Raw genomic sequence first — 11,529 nt, 5'->3', positions numbered from 1 at the left:
GTTACTAATTAAGAAGTGAGTGTGCTTATTTAAGCAAACATGTTAGCATGTTCATCGCCCACGCTATTGAATCTGCCTCTCTCATCTGAAGGGTTATTTACGAAATTTTGCAACGTGATTTTGTTGCAAATTTGCTGTTGTTAAATGTCAAGCCCTCTGTTAAAACCTTCATCACAGTTTTATTGTACGGCAGGCCTAGGGTATATAGTCTTTTCCGAATTTATACAAATTTGGTAATTAAATTGCTAAGAGACATTTTGTTTTCACTGGAATTTAATTTAGCGGCATCAATATTCAGTAATATTAATTACATTATTTTTCAGCTATTTTAATTTTTTTTTTTTAAAAAAAGCAATAAAAGTGGGAGGCTAAACGGATATAAATTGACCTTTTTTTGACCGTTGAATGACTTGAGTTTTTGCGCGGTGCAATTCAGGTCTCTGGCAATTTTTATAGCACCCTTGAAGATGTCTGCGGTTTTGGTGAGTAGAGGCTTTCATTCTTTGTTTTATATTAGGTGAGGGTGCCCTCTCCGTTAGAAGTATGGGACTTTAAGGTTGGGGTGTTGGGATCTCTGGGTTTAAGCCTGAACAAGTCCTCGCATTGTATTCTTCGCCAACACACCCTAGTCTGAGTTTCTACTTAGGTTAATAAATGGATTCTAACAACGTAACAAAATGGCAGGTTGGGTTGCAGTCTGCCACGCACTATTATCCCCTTTATAGGTCCGGCAGCGGCAGGGCCGATTATCCAAACGGTAAATTATCTCAGCGTTGGAAAGGCTTTAATTCCCTCCCATTTTCGCACGAGAATTGTCACCTAGATTTTTCTTGATATGAGAAATTTAATGCCTGTTGTTTTCGGATGGATAAAAATGTCATTTAGGGTGCCGAAAAAAAGGGTCATCTATGATTTTCGGAAAACCGGAGTTGAGGCGTTGCCTTCATAAGTTTCTCCGATGGTTCTCTCAGATTGAAACGAATTTTACCTTTAGTTACTTATCGACGTCCGAAATTTGTAACTAGCTTTACCACACTGATTGGCAGGCGTAAGCTGTTTCTCACGTCTCGGACAATACTTCGGGAAAAATTAAGTTTACTGCGATACCAGACATTACATAAAAAGACAGATATAGTAACCTATTCAACGTTTGAGGTTGTCTTTTAACCAGCGATTGAACTTTGTCGTAAACTATTCATGGCTCCGGTGGGTCAAACGCCGTACTTCACATGAGCCGAACCCAACTCAACCAATTTGGCTCATGTGAAGTTCGGCGTTTGACCCAATTAAGTTCGACTGATTTTATTTGGAGCGGCTGAGGCGTTCTTCACGCCTGGCCAGCCGTGAATAACGCCTGAAGACCGACTATGGGTCAAACGTTGACATTAGTCGAACCAAACGCATAATCAAAGGTCTGAAGGCGCCATTTTGACTTTAGCTTGAAAAACCACTGAACAACAAGACCGCTTTTGTTATTTGTTTGGTGTAGCAGTTCGGTTCGACTGAATTAAGTTCGACGTTCGACTCAAACAGGCGTTCTTTTAATTATTTGGGTGCCAAACTGTCATTAGGTTCGGCTTATGTGAAGTAAAGCGTTTGAACCGGCCTTAAAGGTTAATTATTCTTTCAGTTCAGTAAGCAATTTAATCGGGCATTCATAATTGTAACTAAACGTTCAGCTAAGGCTTTTTGTCTACTGTGGATTGTAACAAGGAGAAAATGGTCTTCAAACTAACCAATAAAACAGAAATTTAACTGTTTCGTTCTAAACTGGAATATAGTCAGAACGGTTTTCAACTGAGTGCCGTAAAATCAAAATCAAAACAGGCCAACCGTAAAGGACAGTGATAATATTTATCCACTTAACTCAAATACATATAATCGACACGGAATGAGGGAAATACGTGTGCGATCTAGTCACGATTGGTTTTAGTCTCATTTTTTTTATTTTCTTTCATCAACTATTTGTCTTTCCCTTTCTACGGATGCCTTGTTCAATGTTTTTAAATTATTTTTTATTGCTTTTCTTTTCAGGTCTTATGGCTTATGTGTGGCTTCCTCGCTAATCTTCCAACAGCTTTCAGCCGTAAGACTTTGATTTGATATTTTAATAAATGCTTAAAACTGCTATAAAGATAATATGAACAAGCTATAAGTAGACATCTTAGGCTATAGGAACCTCTTATGGACCCGATGTAGACATTCAGAACTTTCGTGGTATGTTTTTGCCCCGCGAGAGATGGAGCAAAGATGATGTCACCTGTGGCGGGAAAATCGTAACGCGGGCAACACTTCGACGCGCGTGTCTCCCCAGAGACAAATTTTAATCCACACTGGAAATATTCGATGTCATTTCAAATTCTTCACATGGAATTTCAATCTAGACGGCTAAGATCAGGTTAATTGTAAAGGCAGCAATGTCGTAGGTGCGAATTGTTGATCGTGGAGTCGTCTGCCCTGAGAGATCTCTGATAAAAGTAAGTTGATAAATCGGCAAATCGCTTCGCTCATATTTCATGATGGAATAGAGGTTGGTTTCTAAATAGCTGCTTCGTCAAACCAGTTTTATGTTTAATACCGCGGTTGTCTCGCAGAAGACAGGAGAAAATGTCAGGAAATATAAGCAGCGCGTTAAAAGCAAGGACAGAGGAGGAGACAAATGTACATTTAAATTGAGCTCCGAGACTAGCAATATTTTTGTCGCTCTAAAGTTCAATTTAAATGTAGGACTGTACCATGTACTGGGCGCTGTTTACTGCTAAGGTAATGTTTCTGAAATTTGTGTCGCTAATTTGTTGCAACACAAATTGCACGAGAATGCCTGCCGGATGTAAGGTCCCTTGAAATTAACATGTATCGCAACGTTATCGTTCTGTTTCGTTTCAGCAAACGTTGCACAAAATAGATACAAGTTGTAAAACGCAGACTGCGGACTGCATAATGCAGACTGTAGGCTGGGTAAAATGCAGATTGAGGATAAAATGAGGACTGTAGACCAGGAACTGAAAATGCAGACTGTTGACTTTTTAAGTACATATCGTGTTGCTTCCAATATCAAATGCTAGTCGTAAACATACTAACCAGGACTGTAGTTAGCGCAGGGGCAAGGGAAGCAGTAGTCCCCCGCCCCAAGAAAAATGTGATTTTTTAACCTTTTAACTTTCTGGAGTGTTAGGTGTAGACCAGGGGTACTCCCAGAAAAACCGGATGGGGTGTGCGGCCCACTTCCCAAAATCCTTACCCTATTTATGACCAAAATCTGCGATTTTTGCTACCCTATTTATGACTTGGCCAAAAATTCGATACCCTATTTATGACCGTTGCGGTTGGCTCAGTTGCCCTAAACATAAGTTATGAAGGGCTTTTGTTGACCGTCTTATTGATGATGATGAAATCGTAGCTTCTTCCAAGAAACATATCCAATAGACCTTTCCCGCATTCCAACAAACAATGGCACCGAGTCGAGGTCAGGGTGGACAAAATTACAGCAAATGTATGAAAATGTCCACCCCAACCTCGCTCTGGTGCCATTGTTCGTACGCACTGAAGTGGAATGCGGGAAAGCTCTATTCAAGAGTAGAGTGTTAAACCATACCCAATTTAAGACCAAAATGGCTAAATCGATACCCTATTTATCACCAAAACGGCTGAAAAACCCTACCCTTTAGGGCCGCACATTATGATAATTATGAATTCATGTGTCATAATTATGAATTCATGTGTCTGTCCGCGTATTGACAATAAAAATTAGCCAATGAGCGCGGGAGAATTTCTGCAGTTATCGTAAAAACATGTTCGGTGTAGTTATGCAGAGATATGTGTATCAGGTTAACAAAAGTTCGGAAATTTTGTTGTAAGTTCTAAAGCTACCTGTCATTTTATACCTGATCGAGATTGATTTTTTGACGAAATTTCTCGTGGAGAATGCTGAAAATAGCATTTCCAAGTCTCTAGATTTAACAAATGGTTTAGGCCATAGCGTACACTATTGAGTTATGGATGCACGCGAGAGGTTGCTAAGCACGAAAGAAGCGTAAGAGTCACAACGGGCAAATAGTAGACGCTGAATTAACCAATCACAGCGCGTTATTTGCTTTAGTTACTTTAAGCCCCTGCCAAACGATCGCAACATTTCAACGCGATATATCGCAACATTGTTTTGTGCAGCATGTTGCGTACGTTTGGCCACCCTGTTGCGACGTGTTGCGACGTGTTGGGTATTGAAAATCGAACCAGTGCTCATGCATTCCGGACGCAATTAATATTAACAGGTAATACAATTAAATCCTAGTCCAGTTTGGTAGTAATTGAATTCAAAAAATTTCCCTGTCAAATTGGAGATCGACCTTCAACCTCGTCCAATTTTGGAAGCCTGTAAAAAAAAAAAAAAAATTCATCCAATTAGGTTCTTGATTCCTGATTACATTTATCACAGGACCACGATGGCTTATCTATGGATCTGGGTCTGGCTCTGGTTCTGGAATTGAAGCAGACGTATCAGCAAAGAGGCAGTCATCAGGTGAATAGAAGTGTCTGAAACATAACGGATCTTTGATAATCTTACAAGATCTTTAACTAAAGATCCTTACCTCATTTGAAATCCTTCAATATTTCTCAAGACACATCTAATACTCGTAAGTAGTTTGAAAGAACCTCAGTTTTAATTGCACTTCAAAATTACACTTTAAAATGGACATACAAGTTTGGACTATAAGGATTTTTTTAGTAATGCGAAAGACTTTTTTACATGGAACCCCGCCGTAGAGGGTAGTTCGAGGAAAACTGTGAGCTTCAAGGAACAGATAATGTCCGCGAACAAATATCCCAGCATATTTTCGCGCCAAATTAAGGCTATTGTGTTTATTATCCTCTAAGTCTTTTTCGCAACACGCGCAGTTTTGAAAATTGGGGAATATTCTCGGATGTTCCCTGGTTTTAGCTGGGGAATATTCGGTCACGGGACGCGGTTAGACCAATCACGCGCCAGCGAAAATATTTGATGGATTATAATCAGGAATATTCCCCAATTTTCAAAACTGTGAGCGTTGCAAATGATATTCAAAGGATAATAAACACAATAGCTTCCATTTGGCGAAAAAATATGTTCGGATGTTTGTCCTTTGACATTATGTGTTCCTCAAAGCTCAGAGATTTTCTCGAGCTACGCTCTCGGAAAACTGTTCGCTTATCGGATCACATAATTTACCAAATAGATTATTTTTTTCTTTCATTAATGTTTAACGTAATTTTAATTGTAATTTCTATTCTCTCTTTTAAGGGGAGTTTTATGAATAGGGTCAACATTTAAACACTCTTTTCGAATTTGTGTGCATTTTGTGTATTTATGAATGTGAATAAACATGTATGTTGATATGTATATGTCCAAGGACAAATATCTAAGCATATTTACGAGCCAAATGGAGGCTATTATTTACACATGTTTTTCCTTTGATAGGATGTGGAAGTTTTAACTATGCTAATAACACGCTGGTAAGTCCCGGATACCCTTCCCACTATCCAACCTACACAGACTGTGAATATTGGGTCCCCATCCCATCAGGCATGGCGATGAGAATCGATTTCGACGCCTTTGACGTGGAGAGTCACTATAGTTGCAAGTAAGAAACGAGATATTAATCAAAATATTACATCTACGTGAGTTGAGGATAAATTCTCACTGCCTGATAGTTTCTCATGATCAAAATCTCTTGGTTAATAACATTCTTATTCTAAATTGTTTCCATCAGCTTCGCTCTGCAATCAAAGTGTTGTGGACTCACTCGGCTACGCCTCGTGAGTCTACAACAAATTTCGACCACTGTGATGACGCGTATTGTTGTCGATAAGAGTACAGATCACGCTAAACCACATTCGATTTGTTTTTTACCGCAATATCAAAGTCAAAGAAAATGTTTTTTTAGAGTGTGAGCTGAAAAGGGCATTGCGTGTCACATTGACGCGAGCAGCGTTGTCTATACTCTTATCGACAACGGCAAATTAGCCGATCAGATTGCGAGATTAGTAGTAATTGCAGTAAAAGTAAAAATTATCCTTACTAAGCATGTTATATCTCTTATAGCACAAGCTGGGACAATTTAAGCTGATCTGTCAAGACATATTTTTAATTCTTACGACCTATTTTATTCTTAGCTGGGACTATTTGAAGATCTCCAACGAACAAAACCAGACATTTGGCAAATATTGTGGCGTTAAAGATGGATTTCACGTCATTGTAACGGGAGACTATGTCGTGCTGAAATTTCACTCCGACTGTTGTGTTACACGGCCTGGATACTTGTTATCTTTTAATGCCTTCGGTACGTACACTCATAGTAAGGATCCTCAGATCCGGGCTTCAGGTTATGTTTACACTTGCTGCCCAAACACGGTGTCAGAGTATTGAGCACTAATGTGAACACACCCTTTTTCCGAGAACTCATACCAGAATTCGGGCCCGTACTCGGGCAGTTTATGGTGCTTGGGTCAGTCTTTGGAGTTCCCAGTGTCTGAACGCAACACTATTCTTTGCCAATGCTCGGACACCGAGTGTAACCACAGCCTTAGATAGCGAGTGCGAGTACGAGTTAAACAATCCAGTTGTTGTTACCAAAATCCTCACTTCTCTTGGTTTTGAGCAGTTAATTAGGAGACTACCGATACAAGATTGGGGTGAGAATAAATACTCAACCAAAATGTACTAAGTTTGAAAAGTTTTACTTGTAGTCAATCTTATATTCGTTCTAAAGGTCCCGACAGACTATGTTCAAATAAATCCCTGTAGAAAAAATTCCTTGCGTTATGACGGTGATAAAAGTCACACTTTTTTTCACTCGTTTGTGCACCAGCGTTTGTGTTTGCAATCGCAAAATGTGTATAAAGCTTAGATCTTCCCTTTTCACTGGTTGAAACGTATTCCTGCGAGCAGTAAATTTACTGCGGTTCTTGAGTTAGCCTGTTCCAGGTCAGTTGGTAAGCAGGCGGAAAAGCGGCGAGAGGAAACGTAGGGGTGAAATGTGGTGTGGAAACTTGGTGTGTGGGTTTCATTCTCTAGTTATATTTTATTTTGTCGTTTTCAAGCTTCCCTAATTAACAGAACACTTAGAACGGGATATTTTGGAATGAATGTGATTTACCAGATGTATTGATTTGGTTTTGACTCTACCAAGATATGCTCATTAATGCCTGAATTAAAGACACGCCAAGTAATAATTCTAATCTGTAGCTAAATACACTGAGACGTTAATGAAGTTTTCATTCATTCATTCAATTATTCTCCAGAGAAGACCACGTGATCTCAAATGATCAATTAACAGACAAATCTGACTTAACTTACATGTAACTAGGCCAATTTAAAGCAAAGGCCCGCAAGAAAGAATCATATGGTTATATAATTACTTAATTACAAAATGTAAGTGCCTTTTTTTTTGTAAGTGCTTAATGTAACTACTCATGTATATTTAACAATTTGCATTTGTTTTGCATCTGCAGCGAATGCTACCCAGCCTCCACCCACTACATTTCCGACGGCTCCGACTACAGCTGGTATGGCATACAATTTCTTTTAATCATATGATCAGTACGAAGTTTGACACTTTATTTTGACTTGGGTAACGCAACAATTAAAGCTTCATTTTCTTCTTGGAAGTTGCCTGCAGCGAAATAGCGACCTTTCAATGGGAACTGGAAATAATCCTGTTCACTGCATGCTGTACAAATCAGAATAAAGCGCTGGCATGTTGGAGGTGATCAGCCTTTTGGACATGCCTCCATAAACTCTATTAGTTATTAAAGCGAGCTTTAGGTCTGTCCACACTACGCCGGAGGAATTTGAAAACGGAGGTTTCATTCTAAGAACGCTTCGAATGTTTTCCGTCCACACTTTCGCTGGAGGAAATTAAAAACGCAACAAATTGCATTTGTGTTTGAGTAAATCTTGGGCAGGAAAGTCTCATGATTATCGTGACGTCATCTTTTTCGAAAAGCTCCGTTTTCAAAACGTTTTCGTCCACACGAAAATGCGAAGCCGGCGTTTTCAAATTCTTCCGGTTTGACTCAGCGTTTCCGTACGCCTATGTTTTTCACTTAGTTCTCTTTGATTTATGTGCACAACGCGACCTGTCCACCATGATTTACAACAGCACTACAAAATGGTACTGACTGTTATTTCTTTTTTACTCTTAACTGGACTCTTAAATTGAAATCCAAAGAAAAGTGACATCAGAAAACTCCGTTAATGAACTTTTTAATGTTAACTACATGTATTGATTAATTTATTAATAATTATTTTAGTTTTACACTCTGGTTTTAGATTGGCTTAAGAAGGGCCATTGTGTAAACTACTGAGTCATCAGTAATCGATGTTACACTCGTAAAATAAAGTGTTATTATTATTATTATTATTATTGTCATTATTAGTATTAGTATCGTCATCATCATCATCGTTATCATTGTTATTATTATTATTATTATTATTAGTAGTAGTAGTAGTAGTAGTAATAGTAGTAGTAGTAGTAGTAGTAGCATTATTATTATTGTTATATGTAACAGGTCTCCTTTTAAATATCATTTTAATTTTTTTGAAGGTCCTTGTGGATCTGTGCAAAACAACACTCTTCTTAGTCCCGGATATCCAAACTATTATCCAAATAACATGGACTGTAATTATTGGGTCTACATTCCATACGGCAAGGCGTTGCAAATTTACTTCGACCATTTCCAAGTGAACGATTGCGGGTAAGAAATCGTAAATGCTTAGCAAAGGAATTTCAGTAAGGGACGGACCATTATTAGTTTTTTAAGGGAGGGGGTGGGGGGTGGACAACTTCATGAAAAATTCCTGTACAGCAAAACAACGCTGAAAATTCAACAAAAAAATCGTGCAAGTGTTTTCTACTATCCAGGTTTATTAATACTTTAAAAAGTTCTTGCACGAGGCTTTTGTCCACCAAAAAAAATCATGCACAATCTAAAGGTGAGAAAAAATAATGGTCGGTCCCTGAACTTGTGCCTTGTGCGACTGAAAAATGTGATTATAAAGGATTCAAGCGTTTTTAATTTCCAATAAATATTACCATTCGAGATTTTCTCTCATAATTTCTATACATGACCAAATTTTCATGATATATTTAAAATGCCCATACTATAATGTTTTGTGTATTTTCTCATTTGAAAGTCTACATCAAGAAGGGAAGTTGTCTGAAAATTGTGAACTAAACGTGAATTCTACTTTTATTTGTTACACCCCAAGCGTTGATCAGGAAAGTAAGGACTCACTGTATGACGTAGATTCAGGAACCCGTTGCCATGGCTCCTGTGTTTATTTAAGAGAAGAAATGAAGACGTCATGTCTTCCTTAGTGGAAAGTGCAACGGAAACAGAAAGCAAAGTACATGTTCCTTAATCTACGCCTCACGCCCTGTGCGACCGAGAGAATCGAGAGAGAAGACTAGTGCGAGGGTTGTGCCAAAGAGGCGGCCAGTTTACACGTATTCAAAAAAATCACTTAAATATTCACGCTTAGTTCATTCCTTCAGACTCTCGTAAGAATTAAAGAATTTACGTTCTCTGTGACAAAACTGGCAACTAACACAAAGCTACAGCAGCAGATTATGAAGAACCAAGAAACTTTTGTAATTATTTCAACTACCACCAGCTCTTAAGAATCTAACCTACACATTTTTTTTTACCAACACAGCTTTGACTATTTGAAGATCAGCAACGAGCAAAACCATACTTTTGGGTATTTCTGTGGACACAAAACTGGTCAGTCTCTCATAGTAACTGGAATGTATGCTGTTTTAACCTTCCATTCAGATGGCAGTATTAATGACAAAGGGTACAAGCTGACTTTCTCACTTGTTTCACAAGGTAAAGTAAATGATACTTATGTGTTGTTTGACAAATAGAAGATAAGAACTACAGTCGCACCCAATTCTCCACAAGATGAATTATGGACATAAAAGAGCATATAATTAAAGGAGCTAGGAGGCACTGTGGCTTCATGATAAGTGCGCTCCACTCCGGATCGAGCGATCCCGGGGCCCGTTTCTCGAAGGTTTCGAAAACGTTTCGCACCCGAATAGCCATAGCAACATCTCAAACCTAATGATTACAGAGCTGTGTTATTAAATTTTCTTAATATGAACAGAGGTTCCTCTTCATACAAGAAGTTTCAGGCGTATGCACCTCTCGGTTTTTACTACAGATGAACTAAAAATGGCTTTTCGGGCCCAAAAAGCTTCCGGGGCTTTCGAGAAACGGGCTCCAGGTTCGGGTCCCGGCCAGAGACATTGTGTTGTAAATGATAAATATTTGTTTGTCAAGTGATGGACAAGTTCATTCGGCCATCTTTAGGGAAAATAAATAGGTTTTTAATCGGAGCTTTTTAAAATACAGCCGCATGCTTTTTGGTTTGTGTTTTTAAACCCGCTAAGGAGTTTAGAAATGTAAATTTCCCTTAATTTTTTAAACTGATTTTAAACTGAACGTTCGGATGCTTCTGAAACCTAAAAGGTACGGCAATGGAGCCGTTGTTGTTGTTGTTGAATGTTTATAGTGATCGATGCGCTTAGCTGCAAATAGCTGGCTCTCAGGCAAGCCACTTAACCTGAAAGAAAAAAAATGTTGCAAACAAGGCTTAAAAATCCTAACTGGCGGGAGGCAGATTAGTTGGCTATTTACAAGCATGACCGAGGAGTTGAACTATGGTCTACAGAGAAACAACAGGACTTGAACCCGCGACCTTCGGAGTTCAAGTCTGCCCCTCCCCCCCCCCCCCCCTCTGAGGAACTCCCATATATAAAAAGGACGGGGGTGCTCGTCGTACCTTTAAGGGGTGAAAAAAGCCGGTTTTGGTACCTTTTAAAGCGAGCAGGCTAAAGAGGTCCACATCGGGAACTTTAGAAGAACCTTTTAGGGTATTGAGCCGAAAAAATATGTCAGGAGATGATGTTTCGATTTAAAATTAGTGCTTCTTAAGGGCGAAAAAATATTAAGCCACGCTCACAAAACAGGATTCTGGTGCCTCTTAGGGGTTCTTTTCAAAATTTCCGACGAGCAACCCCGTCCTTTCTATATGGGAGACCCCCCCCCCGGGGGGCGCCCTAACCACTCGACCACACCGCCTCCCTGCCTCCGTAATACATACACATGAAAGTACTGCTCAACAGCTTCACTTTATATTAAAGTTTAATGTGATATTTTCCGCCTTGCTATTTCAGCAATTTCGTCCACAGCAGCACCACACACGACCCCTTCCTACCGTGAGTATAACAGAATTATTAACTAGCATTTATCCAAAGACTCTTTAAATTTCTATCGGGAGATTACGCACATTTGTGAGGGAAATTTTGAAAAAAAATTCACCAAAATCACAATAAAAATTTAAAAAAATATAACAAAAGCCACATAAACACTGAAATCTTGATTGTTTGGGCAGTTTTAATTCAAGAGTAAAATTCATTACTTTACACAGATGACTGTAAAACACTATTTCATCATTTCTCATTACGTTTTGGTAGGTTTGAGTAA

The 11,529-nt window shown here is 38.9% G+C and overlaps 1 protein-coding gene across 5 annotated transcripts in view; it reads left to right on the top strand.

The window, feature by feature from the left end:
- The first annotated feature begins 374 nt into the window (after positions 1-374).
- The window catches only part of LOC110048575 (tolloid-like protein 2), a 28,313-nt gene continuing 17,158 nt past the window's right edge, over positions 375-11,529 (top strand). The window contains exons 1-9 of one of the 5 annotated variants that reach the window (XM_089287271.1): positions 375-482; positions 2,035-2,086; positions 4,436-4,519; positions 5,456-5,618; positions 6,151-6,317; positions 7,489-7,542; positions 8,583-8,733; positions 9,695-9,867; positions 11,220-11,261. In XM_089287271.1, coding sequence (XP_089143397.1) covers positions 468-482; positions 2,035-2,086; positions 4,436-4,519; positions 5,456-5,618; positions 6,151-6,317; positions 7,489-7,542; positions 8,583-8,733; positions 9,695-9,867; positions 11,220-11,261 — 901 coding nt within the window. In that variant the 5' untranslated portion in view covers positions 375-467. The remainder of the gene's footprint in view (positions 483-2,034; positions 2,087-4,435; positions 4,520-5,455; positions 5,619-6,150; positions 6,318-7,488; positions 7,543-8,582; positions 8,734-9,694; positions 9,868-11,219; positions 11,262-11,529) is intronic. The other 4 variants (XM_089287270.1, XM_089287269.1, XM_089287272.1 and 1 more) reach the window with 4 other exon arrangements.

This window comes from Orbicella faveolata, unplaced genomic scaffold, assembly GCF_042242905.1.
Source record: "Orbicella faveolata isolate gen_17 unplaced genomic scaffold, um_ofav_v1 contig_14, whole genome shotgun sequence".
Taxonomy (NCBI): Eukaryota; Metazoa; Cnidaria; class Anthozoa; order Scleractinia; family Merulinidae; genus Orbicella; species Orbicella faveolata.
Note: the sequence above shows the minus strand (reverse complement) of the source record. Positions and strands in the feature narration are given on the sequence as shown.